The sequence below is a fragment of the Narcine bancroftii genome, chromosome 5 (assembly GCF_036971445.1).
Source record: "Narcine bancroftii isolate sNarBan1 chromosome 5, sNarBan1.hap1, whole genome shotgun sequence".
NCBI classification, from domain to species: Eukaryota; Metazoa; Chordata; class Chondrichthyes; order Torpediniformes; family Narcinidae; genus Narcine; species Narcine bancroftii.
In genome coordinates, this window is record NC_091473.1 from 51,860,503 (window position 1) to 51,888,047 (window position 27,545).

At 42.2% G+C, this 27,545-nt stretch overlaps 1 protein-coding gene across 11 annotated transcripts in view; it reads left to right on the forward strand.

Annotated features, from left to right (window-relative positions):
• LOC138763384 (uncharacterized) overlaps nucleotides 1–27,545 on the forward strand; it is a 144,825-nt gene that overhangs the window by 50,776 nt on the left and 66,504 nt on the right. For all 11 annotated transcript variants that reach the window (XR_011357516.1, XM_069937441.1, XM_069937436.1 and 8 more), the window contains 7 exons: nucleotides 5,119–5,284; nucleotides 6,089–6,163; nucleotides 9,597–9,749; nucleotides 11,576–11,678; nucleotides 12,746–12,845; nucleotides 13,776–13,975; nucleotides 24,975–25,069. Coding sequence is in view for 10 of the 11 variants with exons in the window: in XM_069937441.1 (XP_069793542.1) it covers nucleotides 5,119–5,284; nucleotides 6,089–6,163; nucleotides 9,597–9,749; nucleotides 11,576–11,678; nucleotides 12,746–12,845; nucleotides 13,776–13,975; nucleotides 24,975–25,069 (892 nt within the window). In the remaining variant the exon portion in view is untranslated. The remainder of the gene's footprint in view (nucleotides 1–5,118; nucleotides 5,285–6,088; nucleotides 6,164–9,596; nucleotides 9,750–11,575; nucleotides 11,679–12,745; nucleotides 12,846–13,775; nucleotides 13,976–24,974; nucleotides 25,070–27,545) is intronic.

Genomic DNA, 27,545 nt, shown 5'->3' on the forward strand with positions numbered 1-27,545 from the left:
ATTTGGATTTGCGAATTCACTCACAAGCGTCAGCTGATTTTGCAGTGACCTTAACACCCCCCCCACCCAGCCCCCCCCAGAAAATATTTCAATTTTCATATGTGACAAAGGTCACTCTTTTAATTCCCTCCTTATTCCCTCTATTCCTTTTCCTTCCCTTATTAATTCTTGTCTATACTATCTATATTTTCCTCTAAATACGGATACATTCATGTATGCACATTATACATATACACACATATACCTCTTTACCCACATACATATAAATCGTGGTCATTTTTACTCTTATTACATGTCTTCATCTCTCTGTTTTGTAGTTGTTCTGCAAATTTCCTTGCTTCCTCTGGATCCGAGAATAGTTTTTTTTCCCATAAGATCTTTTTCGATGTTTTGAACTCCTTCCTCCTCTTCAGGAGTTCAAAACTTATGTCTTTTTAGTTTGCAGTCTTTTGTACTCTCGTTACACGTCTTCATCTCTCAGTCTATTTTGTAATTGTTCTGCAAATTTTCGTGCTTCCTCTGGATCCGAGAATAGTCTGTTTTGTTGTCCTGGAATAAATATTTTCAATACCGCTGGATGCTTTAGTATAAATTTATACCCTTCCTTCCATAAAATTGCCTTTGCTGTATTGAACTCCTTTCTCTTCTTCAGGAGTTCAAAACTTATATCTGGATAAATGAAGATTTTTTGCCCTTTGTACTCCAGTGGCTTATTGTCCTCTCTTACTTTTTCCATTGTTTTCTCCAGTACCTTTTCTCTTGTAGTATATCTTAGGAATTTTACTAAAACAGATCTTGGCTTTTGTTGTGATTGTGGTTTAAAGGCCAATGCTCTATGTGCCCTTTCTTGCTGTAGTTCTGGACATCCTAGGATCCTAGGGATCCAATCTTTTATAAACTCTCTCATATTCTTGCCTTCTTCATCTTCCTTAAGGCCCACTATCTTTATGTTATTTCTTCTGTTATAATTTTCCATTATATCTATTTTCTGAGCTAACTGTTCTTGTGTCTCTTTAACTTTTTTATTAGATTCCTCTAATTTCTTTTTTAAGTCCTCTACCTCCATTTCTACTGCTGCTTCTCGTTCTTTCACCTTATCCATTCTTTTTCCCATTTCTGATAAGGTCATATCTATTTTATTCATTTTCTCTTCTGTGTTGTTTATTCTTCTTCTTAAATCATTAAATTCTTGCGCTTGCCATTCTTTAAATGACTCCATGTATTCTTTGATAAGAGAAAGTATATCCTTTATCTTGCCTTTCCCTTCTTCTTCTATTTCACTGTACTCTTCCTCTTCCTCTTCTTCTTCCTCTGGGTTGGCCATCTGTTGTTTCTTTGTTGCCCTTTTCTTCTCTTCTTTCTTGTTTTCGTTGTCTTCTATGTTCTCCTCTTGCTGCAGGTGTTCTGCAGCTGTCGTTGCCGGCTGTGGAGATCGACTCCTCAGCTGGTCACCCCTCCTGTCGGTGTGTTTTTTTTCATGCGCGGTTGCGCACTTTTACTCGGCTCAGCGAGCCATTTTTGTAGTCCATATTCTACCAACCTGAGGGAGCGGGTTTCTCTCTCCACCGCGGGCCTCTTCGAACAGGTAAGGCCTTTTCCTTCATCTTCCGTTGTCTTCTCTTCCTCTCTTCTTACCGTTGGTTTCGACTTTTCTTTTTTCGTCGCCATCTTCTTTCCACCTTTATATTCACTTTACTTTGATTTTTATTTTTGTGCCTTTGTGTTTTGCTTGTTTTTTCTAACTGTTCTGGAGAGGGCTGGAGTTCACCGTCCGGCCACTACTCCATCACGTGACTCCTCCCGAGCACAGACTAATTGATGAAACAGTTGAGGAACAGTGGAAGATTTTCAAATAAATATTTTGTAATGGTCAACAAAAACATATTCCGGTCAGGAAAAAGGGCAGCAAGGGAGGGAAAAATCAACCGTGGTTAACAAAGGAAATAAAGGAGAGTATAAAATTGAAGGCGCAGGTGTACAAAGCTGCAAAGAGCAGTGGGAAACTGGAAGATTGGGAAAACTTTAAGAGACAACAAGGGGTTACAAAGTGGGTAATAAGAAATGGGAAAAAGGATTATGAAAGTAAATTGGCACAAAATATAAAAACAGAAAGCAAAAAATTTTATAAATATATAAAACGGAAGAGGGTGGCCAGAGTTAACATAGGACCCTTGGAGGATGAGAAAGGAAAACTAGTTGCAAAAAATGAGGAAATAGCCGAGGCATTAAACAAATATTTTGTGTCAGTCTTCACGGTGGAAGACGCGTCTAGCATGCGCAAGTGCGGAGTTAAGGATGCGAATGTTGGGGAGGGCCTTGATAAAATAGTTGTTACAAAGGAAGTAGTGATGGAGAAACTAATGGGACTAAAGCCAGACAAATCACCTGGTCCTTATGATATGCATCCAAGGGTTCTGAAGGAAATGGCAGAAGTTATAGTTGATGCATTGGTGGTCATATACCAAAATTCCTTGGATTCTGGGCAGGTCCCGGCAGACTGGAAGACAGCAAATGTCACGCCACTTTTTAAGAATGGATGTAGGCAGAAGACTGGAAATTATCGGCCAATTAGCTTGACGTCTGTAGATGGAAAAATGCTTGAAGTCGTCATTAAAGATGAAATAGTGAAACTTTTGGAACGTAAGGGTTCAATCAGGCAGACGCAGTATGGTTTTAGAAAGGGAAGATCTTGTTTGACAAACTTGTTAGGATTCTTTGAGAATATAATGAGTGCGGTGGATAGAGGGGAACAGGTTGATGTTGTATATTTGGATTTCCAGAAAGCGTTTGATAAGGTGCCGCACAAGAGACTTCTCAGTAAGTTACAGGAAAGTGGAGTCCGGAGAAGTATATTGGCCTGGATTGAAAATTGGTTGTCTGACAGGAGGCAGAGAGTTGGGATAAATGGGAGTTTTTCAGGTTGGCAGAGAGTGGTAAGTGGGGTGCCGCAGGGGTCAGAGTTAGGCCCACAACTGTTCATCATTTACATTGATGACTTGGAGGAGGGGACAAAATGTGGTGTAGCCAAGTTTGCGGATGACACCAAATTGAGTGGAAGAGCAAATTGTAATGAGGATGTGGAGAGTCTGCAGAGGGATATAGTTAAGCTGGATGAGTGGGCAAAAGTCTGGCAGATGGAGTACAATGTTAGTAAGTGTGAGGTTATCCACTTTGGCAAGAAAATAAAAGAGCTGAATATTATTTAAAGGGTGAAAAACTACAGCATGCTGTTGTGCAGAGGGACTTGGGAGTGCTTGTGCATGAATCGCAAAAAGTTAGGTTGCAGGTGCAGCAGGTTATTAAGAAGGCAAATGGAATGTTGGCCTTCATCACTAGAGGAATTGAATTCAGGAGTAGGGAGGTAATGTTGCAACTGTATAAGGTACTGGTGAGACCGCACCTGGAGTACTGTGTCCAGTTCTGGTCTCCATATTTGAGGAAGGATATACTGGCTTTGGAGACGGTCCAGAGGAGGTTTACTAGGTTGATCCCTGGGATGAAGGGGTTGACTTATAATGAAAGATTAAATCATCTAGGATTGTATTTGCTCGAGTTCAGAAGAATGAGAGGAGATCTTATAGAAACATATAGGATTATGAAGGGTATGGATAGGATAGATATAGGAAGGTGTTTTGAGTTGGCCGGGGAAACTAAAACGAGAGGACACAGTCTCAAGATTCGGGGGAGTAGATTTAGGACAGAGATGAGGAAAAATAGTTTTTCCCAGAGAGTAGTGAATGTTTGGAATTCTCTAACCAGGGAAGTGGTTGAGGTTGCCTCATTAAACATATTTAAAATTCGGTTAGATAAATTTTTACATGATAGAGGAATTAGGGGATATGGGGAGAAGGCAGGTAGGTGGAGTTAGGTCATAAATTAGATCAGCCATGATCGTATTGAATGGCGGAGCAGGCTCGATGGGCCATTTTTGGCCTACTCCTGTTCCTACTTCCTATGTTCCTATGATCCATACACTGAACTTCTATCTGTCCAGATGTCTTTTGAAATATTATTGTTGTACCTGTTTCTATAGTTCTGGTAACTCATTGTGAACGGTGATGACCCACAAGGATAAGGTCCCTGCTGTTTACTTTAATGTGGGCTTCCCATAATGTTATTCGCTAAAGTTTCCTTAGCTCCAAAGTGATCTTTCCAGTCCTGGGGACATCCTGGTCAATCTTCATAAGACCATAGTTCATAGGATGAAATCGGACCATTTGGCCCATCGAGACTGCCCAACCATTGTATCATGGCTGATATACTTTTCTTCTCAACCCTATTTTCCTGCCTTCACCATATAACCCTTGATTCCCTTCCTGATCAAGAACATACCTACCTCCATCTTAAATATCACCAATGACTTGGCTTCCACAGCTGTCTGCAGTGACAAATTCCACAAATTCGCTACCGACTGGGTAAAGAAATTCCTCCTCATCTCTGCTCTAAAGGTATTCTAAGGCTATGCCTTCTGGTCTCAGACTTCCCACCATAGGAAACATCCTCTCCATCCAGGCCTTTCAGTATTTGAGAGATTTCCATAACATTACCCCCACATTTCCAAACTCCAGTGCATACAATCCCATTGCCTTTAAACATTCCTCATATGAAAACCTTTTCACTCCAGGGATCATTCTCCTCTGGACTCTCTCCAATGCCAATACATCCAAAATTGCTCACAGTATTTCAAGTGTGGTCTGACTAAAGCCCCAATATCACATCCCTTCTTATATATTTTATCTCTCTCAAAATGAATGCCAGCATTCCATTTGCCTTCCTTAACACCAACTCTAGCTGAAAGTTAATCTGCCAGGGAATCTTGCATGAGGACTCCCAAGCCCCTCTGCACCTCTGAACTCATTGCCTCATTAGCAAATAGTTGACACCTTTATTGCATCCACCAAAGTGCATGTTCACACACCTCTCCAGTCACCTTCCAGTGGCTCCTCTCCTGTATTCTTGTGACTTATGCCACTTCCTTGTGAGCTGTGGCTTGTCAGGAGCCAGCGAGACCTGCTGTCACAGGGGCTTAGGTTTGTGCCCGGTACCTGCAAGAGGGGCAGGGTTTGAGAGAGGCACGCACGATGTCATGTGACAGATCCCACCTTTTCAACTCACCAGATCTGTCGCTGAGGACACTGGATCGTCTCCGTTTGACAGAGGGCTGTGGAAGGTTCCAGTCCATGTATGCTGCTGCATTGCCAGCCTCTCCTCCTGCATCTACTTTGCAACCAGTGAAGGGGTGTCCTGCGCTAATTCAAAGGAGTTCCTGTTACTGGGAATGGAGGTACAGTTGGGTACTGTTCAGCTGCTCAAGTGCAAGAGACTGGCCGCTACGATCCCTCAGGATCTGGGCCTCACTGGGCAAGGCCGGCATTGTTGCCAACCCTACCCACCTTAGGAGACACCCCTCATTGATCTGCTGCATTCCTGGAGAAGGTGCCCCCACACTGCTGGTGGGGAGGGAGTCCCCAGGGTTTTGGCGCAGTGATTCATTTCCATGTGCATGATGGAGGAAACCTGTGGGTGGTGGTGTTCCCCTGTGCCCCCGTGTCCACTGCTTTGGTGGGAGAGCTTGCAGATTTGGGAGGTGCTATTGTAGTAGCTCAGATGGGTTATGGTTAGGACTTTTTCTTTCCAACTGTGCTGTTCTGTGTTACAATTATATCCATGGTTCTTCAGAAGCAGCCCCTTCATCCCAGGAATCAATCCTTAAACAGTTTGCAATGTCAATGTATAGGTTGGTAAATGGGGAGACAGAACTTGAGGTGATTACATCCCATCATTTTGCACTCCCTCTGCAGTGAGGGCCATGGATCTATGCTTCTAATTACTGTGCTGACATGTGTCCAATGCTCTGCATTCCAGAATGAGCAGTAGTCATTCTAAGCTGGGACTGCATGTGTCCATGCCCCTTCTGTGGGTGCAGGCCCCTGGGTGTGGGTGTAAGTCCCGCGATGTGGGGACCCAGCTGGAGGTGTGGGTCCTGAGCTCTGTGTGTATGGGCACGCCTTCTGTGGGAGGAGTGAGGGGGGTGGGTCAAGTCAGAGGATGCCTGTGGACTTCACAGATATTTCTTTCCCTTCAACAGGATGGGTGGATGTTCTTCATGGACACAGAGATTGATGACCTGCTTTACCACCAGATGCAAGCACACAGAGGGCCGGTGAGTCACCAACATACCATCTACAGGGGTGACGCAACTCCTTCTGAAGGGTTTCATCAAATGTTCAAAGGTTCCTTTTATTGCCACCTAATATCACATTAAAAATGTAATATATATGATAGACTTCAACTATTGACTGCCGTAAGGCAAACAAAGAATTGCCATAGCATTGCCTGGCACCCTTAACCATCAGAGAAAGAGAAGCAAAAGAGAGTCCCTTCAGAGACCCTGAGTGTCTGTGCATTTTCCTCCAGCCACTCCCATAACCTTTGCAGCAGCACAGACTCCAGTTCAAACCTCTGATATGGTCAGGAAGTCTTCAGTGTCCTTGGCCCTTTGGGAACCCTTCTGTGGGTGCACAATGCTGGTAGGAGAGCTACCTGCCTCAGTTGCCTCTCGAATCCAGGTTCCAATATCTGGTTCCGTGATCTAGTCTCCAGCAGCCCACAGCCTGTGTGCGTCCTTCAGCCTCTGAGCCCCTTGCTGGTCTGCTGATGCGGTCCTATGGGGTCATCTCCTATGCTTCTCCCTCTCAGCAGGCATGTGTTCTTCCCGTTTCTGCTGCTCTGTGCTGGTCTGCTGCTCCCCTGGAATCTGCAGCCTTTCGTGGTACACTGCCCAGCGCAGGTGGTACCATCTTGGCTGCAGGATTGATTAAAAAAACACAGTCAGATCTTTCATCCTGTCATTTAATGCCTGTAGAGATCTGTTGGCATCAGGACTGGGTAGTAGGACCTTTCAGAGCAGCACTGTGCCTCCACTTCCCCTCTCTCCCTGGCCCACACTCACAGCAGCGTGACCATTACAACAGCTCCTGCAGTGCCTCCTTTCTTTTTAATGACCTCCCACTTCCATTAACTGCCTTTGGTTGCTCGATATGTCCATCCTCCTAAACCCCACCCTTCTCCTTTTCCAGTGGTCCTCTCACAGACCTATGTTGATTACCTGCCAGGCCTAGGGTCAAGAGCTATTATTGGGAAGTGAATGAACAGTTCCTGACCTTGTTGAAGTGGAAATCACTGTCCAACAACCTTCTCATCCATTGTGTACCATTAAAGGAATCCTATCAGGGTGTGACTGCAGAAACTGCAGAGGGTTGCTAACGTGGCTCAGATTATCACACCCTCCCCCCCTCCTCTCTATTGACTCTATCTATAACTCCCACTGTGTTGGATGTGTTGGATAAGCCAACATATTAAAAAACTCACCCTACCCCAGCCACATTCTCTTTACCCCCCTCCTGTCAGGGAGAAGATTCACGAGCGTGATATTATGCATCACCAGATTCAAGGATAGTTTCCTCTGCCATTATCATGGTCCTGAATGAACCCTATGTTGCTTTTGCTCCATGCAACTGATCTCTTTGGGACTGTGCACTTCTGTATTTTGTACGAGATGTTTAACTGGTCTGGCTGCAGAACAATCTCTATCATTGCCTCCTTGCACATGTGATGATGAATGTGAATGAATTTTAATATTTCTATATCTGGTGAGCAGCCTTGTATAATCCTGGTTTGCAACCTGTAGAAATTTGTAAAAACCAAACCTGGTTGGCAGTAGAAATGGGATGGGGTTTGTGGAACTAGATCCCTCTATTTCCCCCAAGGTACTATGATAACCATCAGACTGGAATTATGTGCAAGTACGAAAGTGGGACTGAATTATTTAACTGGAGAAATTAAATGCAGCAACTCACATTCTGTGGGAGAGAAAGAACATAGAAATCTACAGCACAGTTCAGGCCCTTAGTATTGTACTGACCTAATAACCTACTACTGCCGTGAACTTCCCATCTGCATAAACCCTTAGTTCTGAAACAGTTGATTTTTCACGCCAGAACTGAGTCTGAGAGTGCAGAGCCAGTGTAATATGGATAGGTTGGGAGGAGTTGGACAACTACCATTATGGGATGGGTGAGTCATGAAGGGGTGATGACAGACCATATAACCATATAACAGTTTATGGCATGGAAACAGGCCATCTTGGCCCTACAAGTCCACGCCAGTTCACTCAAACAACTCTGCTAGCTCCCCCCGCCTATTCTCTGCCCATAATCCTCCAACCCCCTCTTATCCATGGATATATTCAGCCTCCTCTTAAAAGAATTGACTCTGCATCAACTATTTCTTCTGGAAGATTATTCCATTCAGTCACCACTCTCTGAGTGAAGAAGCATCCTCTAATTTTTCTCCTAAAATTTTGCTCCTTTACCCTCAACTTGTGTCCTCTTGTTACAACCTCCCTTGCTCTCAGGGGGAAGAGTCTACTTGCATCCAGTCTATCTATTCCCTTCATAATTTTAAACACCTCTATCAAATCCCCTCTCAACTGTCAACGTTCCAATGAATAAAGTCCTAACCACTTCAATCTTTCTCTGTACTCTAGGTATTTTAAGCCAGGCAACATCCTTGTAAATCTTCTCTGCATCCTCTCCACCTTATCTATATCCTTTCTATAATTTGGAGACCAGAACTGAACACAATACTCCAAACCTGGCCTCACCAATACTTTAAACAGTCACAGCATCACTTCCCAGCTCCTATATTCTATGCTATGATTTATGAAAGCTAGCATACCAAATGCCTTCTTAACCACCTGTCAAAATAGGAATCCACCTTCAAGGAACTCTGCACCATAACTCCAAGATCTCTTTGTTCTTGTGCATTCCCCAATGTCCTCCCCTTTACTACATATGTCCTATATTGATTATTTTTACCGAAATGAAGCACCTCACACTTCTCTACATTAAATTCCATCTGCCATCTTTCAGCCCAACTCTCCAGACAAACCAAATCCCTCTGTAATCCCTGAAAATTTTCCTCACTATCCACCACTCCCCCTATTTTCGTATTGTCTGCGTATTTACTTACCCAGTTAACCACCCCATCATCCAAATAATTAATATAAATTTTGAACAATAGGGGACCTAGCACCGATTCTTGAGGTACTCCGCTTGTCACAGATGGAGAGAGTGAGGGGAGGAGATGGGAGACAGTTGATGGGCAGGTAGCAGACAAAGGGAAAGAGAAAAAAAGGGGAGAATTCAGGGGGAGGATGATGAGATGTACAGGGTGAGATTGGAGAGGAATGATGTACTGGTACCAGTACTGGAATCATGATGGTGGAATAATGGCAGTTATTGTGGGAAAAGTGACTGATGGATTGGACCAGATGGAATGGGAACAGGGAAATGAGATGGAGGAAATGAGGTGCTGACTTATGAGTGTTTAGTAGCTGTCTGAAGGGGAAGGGTAGGCCTAGACTCTCCCAAAATTGAATGTATCTGGAAGAGCACAAGAACTAAGGCAGAGAGAACTCCAGACTAAGTGCTGGTCAATAGGATAAATGTGGATGGCTGATGTGACCGGTCAAATGGCCGGTTTGTATGCCATACGAATGTATCACTGACTTACCTGGAAGGAATGTGTTGTAGGTAATCCTAATGAAGCAAAATGTGTATCAGGACCAGTTCTTATCTGTGGGCCAAGAGACAACAGGAAAATGTCTGAGGATCTGGAGTCTCCCAAGGTTAGATCTTCTCCACAAGGTCCCGATCCCACAAGGCACCGTCAGCCTGGCGATAATGGTAAGTAAAATGGTGTAATTACTGCTGACTCCGCTGCTTGTGTCACCTGGGGTCTTTGGAAGTCTTAACCTTCCTGGTGTGCAAGACGAACCTCGATGGTTGGGGGACACTGTTGGCCTAGTGAAGGGAGGGCTGTTCTTGTCCTGGTCAGAGTACAATCTGTTCATCTGATCCTGTCTCGCTGTCCAGTTTGTATGGGTGGGTGTGTGCAGTGTGGGTGTGGGTGTGTATATGTGAAGTATGTGTTAATGCATGTGTGTGAGTCTGTGCATGAGTGCATGCACATGTGTTTGAGTTTTCTGAGTGCCTGTGTGTGTGCAAGAATGTGAGTGTACATGGATGACTGTGTATGAATGCGTGTGCATGTGAGTGCAAGTGTGAATGCGCACTTGTGTGTGCACCTCTGAATTTGAGTGTGTGTGAATGTGTGCTTGTGAATGCATTCGTGTATGCATGAGGATGTGTGTGAGTGTGCATGTGTGCGTGTATGAGTGTGTGAATGTGTGAGTCAACAGCTGTAAGCCATGGCTCAGTGGCTGGTCCTTTCTGCTATGAGGCAGGAAGTTACGGTTTGACATGGGACTCCTGAGATTGTTCTCACATATTGTTAGGTAAAAACATCATGAGCTGGGAATGTAGAAGGAGTCACCCAGTGCTGGGCCGTAACAAGATACAGTTGTGACCTTGTACTCTCAAGATAAGAGTGGGGATGACAAATTGATGTGCAGGAAACTAGCAGAGAAGGATAGCAACAGTTTATTCATTGGACAATGTCATGGTATGATAATTTACTAAGTACGTATCCTAAGGTATATAAAAAACACCACTTGCTGATAACGGCAGAATGCGCCTTCTCCAACTAACACTGTTAGTTGCAAGTGTTACAATCCGGCAATAAAGAACAAAGAACCTTGATTTCGACTCAGTCTGGTGTTTGACTCACTCATTCATGAACAAAGCAGACCTAACAATATATAAAATGAGGAGGGACGTGGAGTAAGTGAATACAGTCTCTTTCCCAGGGTGGATGATTCTAGAACTGGAGTCTACTGTCATATACACAAGTGCAATGTACAGATGCATTGAAATTGTTCCTTGCTGCAGCTACAATAACTGCAATAATATACATTAAATTGTCACAATATGCCAAGGCGTTTAAATATAAAGAGTTAGATAAATATTCACAGGTGAGATCAGAGAGAGGGGCCAAAAGGATGTTTTTTTTAAAAACAGTTGCAATGACCAATGGGCATTTGGACAGATTTATAAGTAGAAAGGGTTCAGGAGATGGACCAAAGTTGGGCCAAAGGGCCTGTTCCCAGCTGTGTGACTCTATGACAGCCAAGACTATGTTGCTCCCAGTGTTTTACGTAGGGAGAACCTCTTGGCCAGAACACCACGATGAGCCAAACTCTGCTCCCTCTGACCCTTTAGTTCACAGGATCAATTATCTAGTGTTTTCTTTGTTTATTTGTTTGTTTTTCAACATTCCTAATTATCCCTGCACTGGATTGCTGAGGCTTTCAGAGTTCAGTTAGCCACAGTGTTGTATCCCTGGAGTCACACAATCCAGAAGATCTCCTTCAGTGATGGGGATTAGGGACTTGATGTGAATTTATAATTATCTGCTGTTTATCTGCTCAGCACATGCTCACTGTTCCAGAAGTTTGAATTTAGTTCAGCTTTGCTGCTGGAATGGGATTTTAACTCTTGACTTTGGAGCTTCATTTCAGCTCTTGAAGCCCCACCTTCTGACCAAACCACCAGGCACCAGCAGAAAGTTGAGTGTTGGAGCTCCTCAACAGGATGATTGGCTTCACTTTTAGGGCACCCACGTATGCCTGGGACTGGAGTCAGGCTCCATCGTCTTCAGGGACGTCAAGGTCACGGACTTGGGGCTGCTGCCACCTTCTTCCAGCCAGCGACCAGGTGAGTGACAAGTAGTGCAGATTGACTGTGCTGCAGCAGCGTGGATCAGGGATTACTGGTTGAAGAAGAGCTCTCCAGTCTAACCTCTTCAGATCCCAACATGCAGTGAATGTTTTTTTTTACCTCATCTCATCTTTCTACCATGTACTTTCATTCCTTGTCCCCTAATTTGACCCCCATGAAGGAAAAATTTGTCTTTCCTATTTATCTAAGATCCTCTTAATTTTATACTCTTGAATTAAGTTTCACCTCCATAAAGCATTTACTGTCATAGACATTGTAGAATGTACACATGGAACAAAATTCTGACTTGCTGCAGCCAAATAGGTAGTTGTAAAAAAACTACAATAATTAAACTGAAAAGAGACAATAGATACAGAAGATTTATAATAAATATTCACGATAATCTCAGTGCAAAAATGTGAGTTAGCAATAGTGCAGACAGTCCTTTGGTGGTGTCGGAGCAGACCCTGATTAGTGTACCAAGGAGGGGTTCAAGATCCTGATAGCTGCTGGAAATAAACTGTTCTTGAATCTAGAGGTGCTGATATTTTGGCTCCTGTACTTTCTGTCCAGCTGACCAATCCTTTCCTTGTACTGGTGAGAAAGTCATCATGGACTTCCTCTACAACAGTCACACCCTACTATATTTTTCTATGGAGAGTCAGAGACTGAGGTTTATAAACCTGATAGAGGTTTATAAAATTATGTAATGCATTGATAGGGTTGACAGAAGCTTTTCCCCAGGGTGAAAGCATCACACACTAGAGGGCGAGTGAGGGAGGGAGAAGAGTGTGGGGATGGTGAGGGAGGAGAGGGTGAGGGAGGGGGATGAGAGAGGAATGTGTGGGGAGGGTGAGGGGGAGAAGGTGATGGGAAGGAGAAAAGGGAGAGAGAGGGAGCAATAGGGAGAAGGAATGAGAGAGAGGGAGCAATAGGGAGAAGGAATGAGAGAGAGAGAGGAAACGTTAATGCCAGCTTCTCGCACTCAGTTTACCTCCGCTTAATCTCATCTGTCTGAAGTTGTTTCTTGTCTTTTCAAAGTGATAAATGTTCTCTCTTTTTAGATTTGGACAAGTGGTGTGAGTTTGAGGAGGATCAGAGATTTTTGATGGGCAATGTGTTTACTGACGCCTGTCCTGAGAAGAACATCTTCCTGAGTTGCAGGTGAGCCTGGCCACATGGGGGGCACAGTGGGTAGCTCAGCACTGTGGGGACTTGTGTCCTGCAAGCCAAGAGGCAGGTCCATCCCTGAACATTTCATGGGTTGATGAAGGCTTTCAACAGGGAGATGTTGGGATAGATGACTAAAGGTAGGTTTTTAAGGAGCAGGTATATATTTTGGGAAAGAAGAGTGGAGAATGGGGAGTAGTTGGATTTGTCACTCACTATGGGATTAACAAAGGTGACCAATAGGTAGCGAATGGACTGTATGTTGCCGACGGGTGCACCATATATAGACGGTGCTATTATCTGGTTGCCAACATCTCCAGTGATCAGACGAGGTGAAGGCAAAGAAAAAAACTATGTTTAAATGTTTAATTTATTTACAACATAGCAGAAGCCGATCCAGGCCCAAGAAACCTATGCTGCCCATTGCACCCAATTAACCTCCTGAACCATATATGCTTTTGGAGGGTGGAGAGGAAACCGGAACACCTAGAGGAAATGGGCAGAACATATAAACTCCTCAAAGACTAACTCGTGAGTTTCGGTGCATTTCCAGATCTGAAGATGCCATTCTTGACCTGAAATGCCTCATTGTAGATTTTTGTAAGGAATGTGGTTGATCTTGTTACTTAAGCATTTTCTATGAATTGTTTTTTGACAAATTATCATCAGTTATGTTCATAAATTGTGCATTACACACTTCAAGGAGAGACAATCGAAAACTAAAATTACATAATGTCTGTGTTTCAGTATTTATTTAATTTATAGTAGCATCAGTGTGGCCTGTCATTCAACCACTGACACACCATCTGGCCCACGCATAGTAAAAGGTTGCCTGCCCCTGGTTTATGCAATGCCTGTTCCAAGTTGAATTCCTCTGTGTTACCAGGAATGTTAATGTGTGTAGTTCTTCTGTTAATGTTACAGTGGTGAGGAGCTGATGAAGATCTGGGATCCCAAGGGGAATCTGTTGACAGAGGTGGTTCTGGATCATGCCCCCACCCATGCCATCTTTCTTGACAACAAAGGCAACGTGCTAATGGGCTTCAAGGACCATCTCTTCCTCATCCCTCACCAGAAGCTTATGCTTGAAGGCATGGATGCCACGTCGGACATCTCAGCAGAAGGTGTGTTAGCTGAGCAGGTACTGTTGGAGGGGTCACCAAGGGCTCCAATTCATCCCTGCTCATGGGGAGAGAGGAGCCACTGTCCAGACCTGGAACCTACCAGGAAAAGACAGGAATGGGTGAGGGGCTGGGATTAATGTGGCCACATGTGTCCTGAGGGTGGCTCTCTGAACTTGTCCCATTTGCCTGCATGTGGCCTATATCCTAAAACTCTCCCATCCACATGCCTGTCTAAATGTTTTTTAAGAGTCAGTTCCACATATCCACCACCCTCAATATGATGAAAGTGCCCCTCAGGTCTCATTTAAGTCTTCCCCTCTCACAAGTTTAGTGTTGACTCCCCTATCCTGGGGAAAAGACTGTGACCTTTCACCTTATCCACAGCCCTCAGGCCTCCCCTCAGCTTCCTACACTCCAGGGAGAAAAGTCCCAGCCTGCCCAAACTCTCTTTGTAACTCAAGTCCTCTAGTCCTGGGAACATCCTGGTGAATCTTTCCTGCACCCTTTCCAGCTTAATCAACTGACAGCTGGACGACCATAACTATGCACAATGCCTCAAGTGTGGTCTCACCAGTGTCTTGTACTGTTGTAACATGACGCCATGGTTCCTGCATTCAGTGGCCTGACTGATGAAATGTGACATGGAAACATAATACAGCACAATACAGGCCTTTTGACCCACAAAGTTGTGCCAAACATGTCCCTACCTTAGAAATTACTAGACTTACCCATAGCCCTGTATTTTTTTTAGTGCCATGTACCTATCCAAAAGTCCCTTAAAAGCCCCTAATGTATCTGCCTCCACTACCATTGCCAGCAGTCCATTCCAAGCACCCAGCAGTCTCTGCATAAAACACGTACCCATGACATCTCCTCTCTGCCTTCTTCCCAGCATCATAAACCTGTGTCCTCTTGTGGCAACCATTTCAACCCTGGGAAAAAGCCTCTGACTATCCACACGATCAATGCCTCTCATCATCTTAAACACCTCTGTCACGTGACCTCTCATCCTCTGTCGCTCCAAGGAGAAAAGGCTGAGTTCACTCAACCTGTTTACATAAGGCATGCTCCCTAAACCAGGCAACATCCTTGAAAATCTCCTTTGCATCCTTTCTATGGCTTCTGCAGTACTCCAAGTGGGGTCTCACCAGGGTCCTATATAGCTACAACATTACTGTTAAAGTTGGTCCCCACTGTAAAATAAACTGTGAACAAAGAACATCAACCTCTTCAAAGGAACAATAAGATCCAACAGAGATACAATAAAGGGTTTCTTTACTTTGAACTTAAAACCATGGTTGGAGAGGCCAGATTACAACCCACAGTATATGTGTCCATACTGCAAGCTTTGGAAGTACCTCTCAAAGAAGACAATAAGAAAACACATATTTATATATTTCATGCAGGGGTGTTGATAACTTGAACGATTCCATATAAGGAGTTTGTTTTTCACTACGGCTAGCATAACAGCAGACCGAAACTTGACTCACAGTTTAAGACCAGTAACAGCTGCCCTTACATCCTCCATGGCTTAACAGTGTCAGCAGAACAATTTTTAGCTGGTCTTAACCACAAGAACTTTAGTCAAGTATCCCACAATGCTCTTCAGATTTTTTTGAATATTTTATTTTTGATTTTACAGACTCGTGCATTTCAAACAACACAGGAAGATATTCTTTCCCTTTTACAGAATATATTATACTGTCTTTTTTCCCCCTCTCCTTCTCCTCACCCCCTCAAACGATAAATCAACAAACACATACTAGTTACAGAATAAAATACAACAGAACAACAATTGTTACAAATGGGTCACAGAAATAATCCAGATAACATAAACCAACCTAAAGTACACAGAGAAAGCAAAACAAAAAGAGAAAAAAAAAACTTGGGGTGTGTCAACTGGGTCTGAGAGTCATTTCTTCAATCCTGGCATTCCGTGACTGGTGTGAACTTCCCATCTACCGGTCCTTTTAAAGAAAGTAAGTGGGGTGGGGGATGTAATTATATCTGCATTCCAATGTACCGCAAGTACGGTTGCTACTCTTCAACGTACGTGCTATACCTCCCCCTCAGATTATAGATGATTTTCTTCAGGGGAACACAGCTCTGCATCTCCATGCACCAACGTGTGGTGCTCAGCTGCGAGTCAGACTCCCAGGTGATTGCTATACCTCTCCTGGCCACAGACAAGGTGACCTTCACAAACTGACTTTGATATTTGGACAGTCTCAAACTCATGTCCATGATATTCCCCAGCAGGAACAGCACTGGGTCCTGTGGAAAGTTCACCCCTGTAATTTTCTCCAAAATATCCCAAGATCCTACCCAAAAGGATCTCACCTTGGTGCATAGCCAGGTTGAATGTACAAAGATTCCTGTCTCTACACCGCATCTAAAACACAATTCTGAGATTTCTGATTTTACCTTATGTAATTTTTGCGACATAAGATGTAGCTGGTGCAGGAAATTGTATTGCACCAGCCTATATCTGGCATTAATGACTACTGTAATGCTCTACCGACTTAAGTTGGACCAGCACCGCTCATGAATTGTTGTTTCCAGGTCTGACTCCCATTTTTGCCTCGATTTATGGAGGCCTGATTTTGGGCCCTCATTTTGGAACAGGAGAAATTTATGTGTGATCCCCTTTCAAATTAGAACCTCTAAGCCACTACACATTGGCAGGGCCATAGATGGGCCTAAATTATCCCTCAAAAAAGATCTTAATTGAAGATAGCAGAAGAAGGCGTGGCATGATGGCGTAGGTGGGAGATGTGGAAAGACACCTCTCCTGGCAGAAATATTCAAAACCCAACTCTAAAAGTATTTTTTTGAATGAAACAACAATACAAAGATTTAAAAAAAAATTATTACTAACATTACTTAAAGCAGCTATGAGGAAAACAAAGCAACAGACTGAAAAAATTGGTCCTGATACAAACAACAAATAGTGAAGAACTTGGGCCTACCTTAGAAACCGAGCCTGTGGAGTTGATTCCTCTTCCACCGAGATCAATGGGACAGCCACTGCCTAGTGTTCAGGTAACTTCAGCACTGTCCCCCCGGATCTCCGAGGAAGATGGTGCTGGAGACTGGAAACGTCTTCTGAGTTCCAGTAGCAGTCGCGCATGCGCTCTGAGCCCAGTGGTGCTGGACTGCTGAGGGAGAGGCCTAGACCTTGCAGACAGATGGAATTGCCATCCATGTCAATGGAGGAGGAGGAAGAAGACATCGCTGGAGTGGCTGAAGAAAAAATCTTCCCAACAACTGAAGAACTTATTTATCAGGGTAGGCCATTGACTAAGACTGTTCACTATATTGAGAGTAAAACTGGGCCTGCAACTTATGCAAACCCACCAAGCCAGTTTGATATTTTAACTAAACAAATGAAAGTATTGTCAACTCAAATGAGTCAAGGTTTTTCATCTATGATGGAACAATTTAGTAGTATGAAGGAAGAAATGTTAACTATTAACACTGATGTTGCAAAATGTGTGAAGCTGGTGGATAAAATGCAAATTAAATTCTGGAAAATTGAGGAGGATTTTCAAGATTGTCACAAAGATGTGGTACAATGTAAAGATACGGTTAATAAGATGGAGGATTCTTTTACTGCTTGGGAAGTACAAAGAAATGATTTATTAAAGAAAATTGATGTTATGGAAAATCAGAATCATAGAAATAATGTTAAGATTGTTGGTTTGCTGGAAGAATTTGAAGGCTCAGATCCGGTGCAGTTTTTTTCAGAGTTGGATTCCTGAAGTTTTGGGGAGAAATATTTTCCGAATGGTTCAGAATTGGACAGAGCACACAGAGCTATTCGGAAGAAGCCTTTTCCTGGTCAACTGTCATGCTCTGTTTAAATTAGGTGTCTGCGTTATCAAGATAAAGAAATGATTTTGAGAGCTGCAGTTCAAAATGCAAGAAAGCATCAGACCCCTTTGTTGGTCAAGAATAATAGTGATTTTTTAATGCAGATCTGAGCCAAACTATTATTAAGGAGTATAATGAGTTAAATCCTGCTAAAGCTGTATTGTGGAAGAAAGGGTATAAATTTGCTTTTAGATACCATGCTATTCTCAAGGTTTTTTATGGTGAATATTAAACACAGTCTTTTACTGATGAAGATGACGCTCTTTTATTCGTTAATTCATTGCCTGAAAATAGGCAGATCAGTTTTCCTCAACAATGGTATACAGAAAATGGAATGCCATGAATTAACTGAAATTGATATTTCTTTTTTAATTGCTCAAATGACATGAGCTGGCCTTTCTCATAACAGTCCTCTATACACCTGATCCCTTTCCAGCTCCAGGTGTCTAGGATCTTCTTACCCACGGTCATAGGAATGAATTTATTCTGGTTTAGGGGCATTTTGGGGACAAAATTTTAGACTAATGATCTGGTTTACCTTTTGCCATATTTGAATTATGCTTTTTAGTATTGGGCTGTCCATTTTCTCCAATAATAATGTAGTGTCCAATTTATATATGTGAACTCTACTGCCACCTTCTCTCCTACTGTGTGTCAACAAATTTGTGCCCAGGAGAGTATGCCATCTCACTCAAAGAGCGAGGTGATAAACCTCAGCTGGGCTGCCCAGTTGTATCTTCTGAAGTCTGGAAACCTCATTAACCCAGATTTTAATCCCATATTAATTTCTCCATGGAAACTCTAGCTGCCTTGCCCCTCCAAAAATTGGCTAATACATCCGTTGAATGTTTAAAAAACTCTGGGTCCATGGCATGGGCAAAGATTGAATGAGGTATTGCAGCCTTGCCATCACATTCCTTTTAATACAGTTAACCCTGCAGGCAGGTTCATCACCTGCGCAGTTCCTCCTCGATCCTTCCAAGCAGAGGGAGATAATTCAGTTTATATAAATTCTGTAAATTATTGTCAACTTGTCCCGATACTTAATCCCCTTTTGTGGCCATTTGAACTTAATTTCCCACTGATATTCTTTATAGTCCCCTTTTGATTGTGGCATTATTTCACTCATCATAATTTATCTTGTATCCAGAGATTTTATCATAATCTTCCAGTGTGGTTTTCGACTTGGCCAATAACCCTGCTGGTTCCGTCAAGTATCAACACAACATCGGCAAATAAATTAATTTTGTTTTTTTTCGTGGCCCACTCTAAGTCCCTTAATACCCGGGTTCTGGAGAATGGCTTCTGCCAGCAGTTCAATAGCCAATATTAATAGAGCTGGGGACAGTGGACCACCGTATGCCTTTTTAACCACAGAATCAACCTGCACAGTTGCTTTGAGTATCCTATGGACTTGGGCCCCAATATCCCTTTGATCCTCCACATTGCCAAGAGTCTTACCATTAATATATCCTTCCATCATATTTAACCTACCAAAATGAACCACTTCCCACTTATCTAGGTTGATCTCCATCTGCCACTTCTCAGCCCATTTTGCATTCTATCAATGTCCCTCTGTAACATCTGACAGCCATCCACACTATCAACACACCTTTGTGTCATCAGCAAGCATACTAACCCATCCCTCCACTTCCTTATTCAGGTCATTTATATGGAATAAGGGACCCACAACAGATCCCTGAGGAACATCACTGGTCACTACAACCACTCTTTGCCTTCTGTGGGCACCAGTTTCAGATCCACAAAGCAAAGTCCTCTTGGATCTCATGCCTCCTTACTTTCTCAATAAGCCTTGCATGGGGAACCTGATCAAATGCTTTGCTGAAATCCATATATACTACATCTACTGCTCTTCCTTCATCGATGTGTTTAGTCACATCCTCAAAAAATTCATTCAGGTTTGTAAGGCATGACCTGATCTTGACAAAGCCATGTTGACTATTCCTAATCATATTATACCTCTCTAAATGTTCATAAATACTACCTCTCTGGATCTTCTCCATCAATTTACCAACCATTGAAGGAAGACTCTCACTGGTCTATAATTTCCTGCTCTATCTCTACTCCTTTTCTTGAATAGAGAAACAACAGCCACAACCCTCCAATCCTACGGAACCTCTCCCGTCCCCATTGATGATTCAAAGATCTTCGCCAGAGGTTCAGCAATCTCCACCCTAGTCTGGGGTACATCTCATCTGGTCCCCGCAACTTATCCAACTTGATGCTTTCCAAAAGTTCCAGCACATCCCAAGTTTTTCAGTCTGCTGCTCATCACTACAATCACCAAATCCTTTTCCATAGTGAATACTGAAGTTACTCATTAAGTATCTCTGCTATTTCCTCTGGTTCCATACACACTTTTCCTCTCCTTTCACATCTTATCCTCTTGCGCTTCACATACTTGTAGAATGCCTTGGGGTTTTCCTTAATCCTGCTCTCGCATGGCCCCTTTTGGCTCTCCTAAATTCCTTTCTAAGCTCCTTCCTGTTGGCCTTCTAATCTTCTAGATCTCTAACATTTAAAAAAAATATTTTTATGAATTTTAAATCACACTAATAGTTACATTACATTCAATTCAAATATTATTTAAAAAAATTATACATGTGGTATATAACTCCATTCCCTATCCCACCCTCCCACCTCCCCTCCCCCACCCCTAATTAAAGAAAGAAAATTAAAAACCAGAAGATGCCAAGGGAATAAAACATTTATACCATAAAGTTTATGTTGGAGGTTACAAGAAGTGAGGTCTTCAGAGAGTCTATTGAACATACAAACCCACATTTTGTAAATATGGGTGCCACATTTTCAAAAACACGTGATATTTACCTCACAGATTTTAAATAATTTTCTCTAATGGTATACAGCTACGAAGTTTTACATGTCATCTTTCCATGCTTAAATCTATTTCTGACTTCCATGATAGTGTTATACATTTCCTAGAAACTGCTAAAGCAATTAGCACAAAATCAATTTGATACATATTTAATTTTAATTTTGGTCTTTTAACTTTAATATTACTCAGTAAAAATAACATTGGATGCTGTGGGAATTTGATTCCCATAATTCGTTTCAAAATATTACCTACCGCTAACCAAAAATGTTTAACTTTAGGGCATTGCTAAGTTGAATGAAAAAAAGTTCCAGTCTCAGATCTATATCTAAAACATAAATCTGATATGGCAGGATTTAATCTATTTAATTTTTGAGGAGTCAAATATAATTGATATAGAAAATTATATTGGACCAACCTATGTCTTACATTTATGTTTAGTCATATTACTCTTTCATAACTCCATCCAATCCTCTTCATTTATTTGTGTCTGTAAATCTACTTCGCATCTTAATCTTGATTTATGGATTCATTTGAAGTAAATTATATATTACAGAAATAAATTTATTTATACTAGTATTATAAATCATAATTCCAATTCACTTTTATTAGGTATCATCAAACTAGGACCTATTTTACCAGATAAAAAAGCTTTAACTTGATAATAACAAAATAAAGTATTATCTATATTTCTTACATTACCTAGCTCTCATATATATTCAACATTCATTGTACAATATAGTAATATCAATTATAAATTTCAAATCAAACTCATCTATATTCAAAATTCATTGTAGAATATCATCATTTAAACCATATTTCATGTTGACTTTAAAACCCAAATCTATTCTACCCACCTACCTCCCCCCACCACCCTCCTACCTAAGCCTCCAAACCTCACACCTTTCAAAAGTCATTCTCCTTCTTGCAAAATAAGGCCCATTACTAACAACACTTGGCAAAAAAAGTATTATTTAGAATGGAAAAAAATCTTAGGACGAGTATTAAGACAAAAGGGATCTTGTTCCCTTTACCAAATCTAAAAATATCTTAGTGTGAATTTCAAAAATATTTTAAAAAACCACAAAATTGTAACATAACAAAATCTTTAGTTATCATATATTCCACACAAAAAAACCCTTATTATTATATTTGTTTCACCTCTTCTATCCCCGACACATTCCTTTCAAAAACTATTTTCACTTCATTCAAACAATATCAACAGCACGTCCCCAAAAAAATTATATAAAATCTCAAGAAAAAAATTATAAAGTAAGAAAAAAAGTTAGAAACTCTCCCTTTAGTGTAAACACAAAAATCACACCCCCCACCCCCTTTATTTTACGGGTCGTGGAAAAAACCCACGAACAAACATGTATGTATGGATTCTGAAGGCTAGCCTCCCAAACTCCCAGGCAAAACAATTATAAAAAAATTAAACACTCTTTTTTCAAAAGGATTAATATTAAACAAATATAAATAATACAGGAAGAAATAATATCATAAATCAGACTTAAAGAATCAGGTCTAAAGAAGTTCTCTCATTTTCTTTTAATTTACTTTAAAGTTGGTTATTTGTTCACAATATTCTTTGCTGTTTCAATATCAGTAAAAAACTTATTTTGTCCATTTGGCATATCAAGATTTTCAAATTGGCTGGTTGATGCAGCACAGATATGTCACCTTTTTTTCCCAAAGGGTTCCCTTCAGTGGATTAAATTCCTTTCCATGCAGCACTTATATCAGGACAAAAAACATTTTTTCACTTTCAACTTCCAATGGTTTTCCTTCTCTCATTAACTTTTTTTGCTCAGCTCTTAATAGTTTTTCACGATCATTAAATTTCATACATCTAATTAATATTGAGTGTGGTTTTGAATTCATTCCTGAACGTGGATAAGGAGATCTATAATCTTTCTCAATTTCTGTCTTTGGTCTGACATTTTGTACTCCCAGGACATTTGGAAACCATTCTTGAAAGAAGTGGATGGGATTTACCCCCTCCACTCCCTCTTTGGGTCCCACTATTTTAACATTATTATGTCTTGTAAAATTTTCAAAAAAAATCTCTTTTCCAATATTTTTGCTTTTTCTGTAGCCCATTTGTTTAATTCTTTTTCCACTTTAACCACTTTCTGTAGTTTCATCCACTTCTGTTACTCTTTCATTTTAAATCCCAATTTCTATTTCTAGTCTGGTCACTACTTTGAAAATATGATTCAGCTTCTTGTTAGTATTCTGATCTTTCGATAAAAGTACTATGATGATACGCTGCAGTACATCACTTGGCCAACAGGTGGCCTAGAGACATAGCACCCAGTCTAATGACATCCGACCACCAGGTAGGTCTAAAAGGCCCATGGTATAAAGCCGAGGTCCCGACTGTGCTCTCTCTCTCTCTCTCTCCCCCGGGATCGCTGTAAGCACAGCTAGCAGCCAACTAGATATTTATGTGAGTGGAATAAAGCTGTGTTGCCCCAAACAGTATTGTGCCTGTGTTTTCCTTTGGCGCAGCTTGCCACAAGTACTTTAATTATATCTTCATTAGTATATTTCCCTTTAGTTTGTACTTTAACTTTTTTAACTTGACTCGCTGGTTTAACATTTGCCAGTTCATCCTCTTCTTCTGTACTTTGATCATTCTCTGAATCATCATTTTGAGAGAGAGCTCCTTCTACTTGCTTCTTCCAGTTCTCCTTCACTATATGCATGCCCAGTCTCCTCATCTTATATAACATCGCTTGATTCCAACCCATCATTCCTCCTGGGTGTCAGGTTGTTTGCACAGGAGGCAGAATAAAGCACAACCCCTGGCTTCTTCCTGTAAATAGGCCTTTTTCTGTTGAAAAACTGTGCTTCTCGTTGGTTGATTCTTTTTCAGCATCTTCACAATAAAGATATATTCTTCCTTTTATTCCTGTTTAAATTGCTGTAAATTATTTAATTTCCTTTTATTTTGTAATTACCTGGGAGCTTCGGGAGGCCACCTCCTTCTTCCACTACATCATTGGAATGTACCTATGTAGAACACCACACAAATATCCTCTGAACATTTGCCACATTTCTTCTGTACTTTTCCCTGAGAACATTTGTTCCCAATTTAAGCTTCCAATTTCCTGCCAGATAGCCTCATAAGTCCTCTTACTCCAATGAAACATTCTTCAAACTTGTCTGTTCCTATCTCTCTCCAATGCTATTGTAATAGAATTATGATCACTATCTCCCACTGAGAGATCTGGCACCTGACCAGATTCATTTCCCAATACCAAATCAAGTACAGAATCCATTCTTTTAGGCTTATCTACATATTGTGTCAAGAAACCTTCCTGACTACACCTAACAAACTCTACTCATCTAAACCCCTTGCTCTAGGGACATTCCAAATGATATTTTGGAAATTAAAATCTCCATCATAACAACTCTTATTACTACCCCTTTCCAGGATCTGTTTCCCTCTCTAATCCTTGATATATTGGGTGGCCAAAAACACCCATTAAAGTTATTGACCCCTTCCTGTTTATAACCTCCACCCAGCAGAGACTCTGTATACAATCCCTCCCTGATGTCCACCTTTACTGCAGTTGTGACACTTTCTCTGATCAACGGTGCCGTGCCCACACCTCTTCTGTCTCCCTCCCTGTCATTTCTGAAACATCTAAGACTCAGCACTTGAAGTAACCAATCCTGTTCCTGAACCATCCAAGTTTTCATATTGTCCACCATATCATAGCTCAAGTACTGATCCACGCTCTAAACTCATCTGCTTTGTTCACAATGCTCCTTGCATTAAAATAGACACATCTCCAACTGCCCATCTGAGTGCGTCCCTTCTCTATCACCTGTCTATCCTCCCTCACCCACTGGCTCCAAGGTTTCTCTATTTGAGAGCCAACCGCCTCTTCCCCACTCTCTTCAGTTTGGTTCCCACCCACCCAACAATTCTAGTTTAAAACCTCCCTGCTAGGATATTTGAACCCTTGGGATTCAAGTACAATCTGATCTTTTTGTATGGATCCCACTTGCCCCAATGGCCCAGAAATCTGAATCCCAGGCCCCTGCTCCAATCCCTCAACCATGTATTTATCCTCCACTTCATTCTATTCCTATGCTCACTGTTACTTCCAAACAATTCCACTCAGATTCACCTGGCAGGACATTAACCTCCCCCCCCAAAAAAAATCGAATCTAGTCTGGAATGTAGACAATCACCAAGGTCCTAGTGCTTTGTGGTGTGACTAAAGATCATCTGTCTATTCTCTGTTCTCCTTTCAGAATCAGACATCTACGAGGACCCAGCCATTAAGTATGAGTATGAGGGGATTTCTCAGCATGAAACAGATGCTCACTTGGATATTGATTCCTATTTGGTATGCTGCAACATCTTTGCTTCTTTGCAGTTTTTTTTTCCTCCTCTGCACCCAATTCATTAAATTTCAGGGATGTGATGTAAGATATGGCAGGGTATTCCTGTGGCTATTCCCCTCAATACCATGTACACCATTTTAGATACTGTTGAAGGGGAAATTACCTACCAGGTAAAAGCAATGGCAGTCAGATATCTGCCACATAATCTGGACTTGTGGCCAAAAAGGGAAGCAGAAGGAGGTCAGCTGCAGCGATAGGGGATTCAATAATGAAGGGATCTGATAAAACTTTCAGTGGAAGAGATCGAAAATCCTGGATGGTATGTTAATTCCCAGGTGTCAGGATTTGGTATGTCTCATATTGAATTCATGGCATTTTCAAGAAAGAGGGTGTCCAACCAGATGTCATGGTTCATGTATGGACCATTGGGTAGGAAGGGTGATGAGGTCCTGCAAAGAGAGTTCCAGGAGCTAGGAGTGAAGTTGAAAGGGTTGTGATCTCAAAAGTGTGCCATGTGCTAGTGATGTTAGAAATAGGGGGATAATGCAGCTTAATACTTGCCTAAAGAGATGATAAAGGAGAGAGGGTTTCAGATTTCTGGATCTTTGGGAATGTGGGGCCTGTACTGGCAGGATGGTTTACATCTGAACTGCAGAGGGACTAATGTCCATGCGGGAAGGTTTGCTAGTGCTGCTCTGGTGGGTTTAAACTAGATTTGCAGGGGGATGGGAACCAGAGTGCCAGAGCAGATAGAGGAGTGGAGGAGGGAAAACATTATGTTAAGATTGCACATAAAGACAGGAATCAAAGAGTTATGCAATGTAGGAATAATGTTGTGGGGTGTATCTACTTCAATGCAAAAAGTACTGTAGAAAAGGCAGACAAGCTTAGGGTGTGTATTTGCACATGGGGTGAGGACATTGTGACCATTACTGAGACTCAATGTTGTGGGGTTTCATTGTTTCAGACACAGTAGAGGGGGAGGGATGAAAAGGGGAGAAGAGGCACTGCTGGTTAGGGAAAATATCACAGCTGTGCTCAAGCAGGACAAATCAGAAAACCTGTTTCCTGAGGTAATATGGGTGAAGATAAAGAATGGAAAGGGTATGACCACACTCATGGGGTTGTATTATAGACTGGCCATTAGTCAGTGAGAATTGGAGGAGTAAATCTGTAGAGATAGCAGACTGCTGCAGGAAACAAAGTTGTGATTGTAGGTGATTTTAACTTTCCACATATTGACTGGGACTTTCATACTATAAAAGGGCTGGATAGCTTGGAGTTTGTCAAATGTGCTCAGGTAAATTTTCTAAGTCAATATATAGAGGTACCCACTGGACAGAGTGCCATACTGGATCTCAAATTAGGGAATGAGACAGGACAGATGACAGAAGTATGTGTAGTGGAACATTTTGGATCCAGTGGTCACAATGCCTGTAGTGGCCCATGCCTTGGGCTGACACAGGAAGTGGCCATTGAACAGGGCAACCGGCAAAGCTGAAATGTACGTTTCCATAGGCTGCTGGCAGAGTGGTCGAACTGGCCAATCACCACTGGTGGATGGCAGGGGACCTAATCGGGGCCTGGACATCCGAGGTAACCAATTGACAGCTGGCCCACTTAAGCCACAACCTGGTGCTGACGTGGCCGAGCTGACTATAAAAGGCAGAGCCTCCACTGAATAAACTCAGTTTCGAATACACTCTATTGGTGTGTATGTCTTCTCCACGGATTTGAGCTACAGCCTTAGGGTTACAACTGAGAGCTATAACCTAGCTTTAGTTGTAGTGATCTTGCTAAAGTGATGACCCCGACTGGTCCAAACGGCGCTTTGGACCCGAAGATGGAAGAGCAACCTGCGATCAATATTGTAGCGTTGAAACTGCTTGGCTTTTGGACATCACAACCATGGGTGTGGTTCCAAAAAACTGAGACGCAGTTCGCCATTTGACAGATCTCCGCCAATGACACGTGCTACTACCACGTGGTCAGTGCTCTCAATCAGGACACTGGAGCCCATATAGACAATAGACAATAGGAGCTGGAGTAGGCCCTTCGGCCCGTCGAGCCAGCACCGCCATTTTACAGATCATGGCTGATCACTACCATCAGTACCCCTTTCCATCGACTTCCTCCAGCAGCCCCCAGAAGAAGGGAGGTATGTGGCCATCAAAGAGCTGTTAATTCACAATTTCAGGCTCTCAAAGCGCGAGTACGCTGCGCGACTGTGGCATATCGATGGTTTGGGGGACAGGGCCCCATCTGCCCTCATGAGCAACATGCTCGCTCTCTGCCCCGGTGGTGACACGGCTGAGCTGACTATAAAAGGCAGAGCTGCCACTGAATAAATTCACTGTCGAATACACTCTACTCCAGTTTCAAACTACAGCCTTAGGGCTATAACTGAGAGCTATAACCTAGCTGAAGCTGTAGCGACCTTGCTACATGCCACTAGTTTCAAGATAATTATGGAGAAGG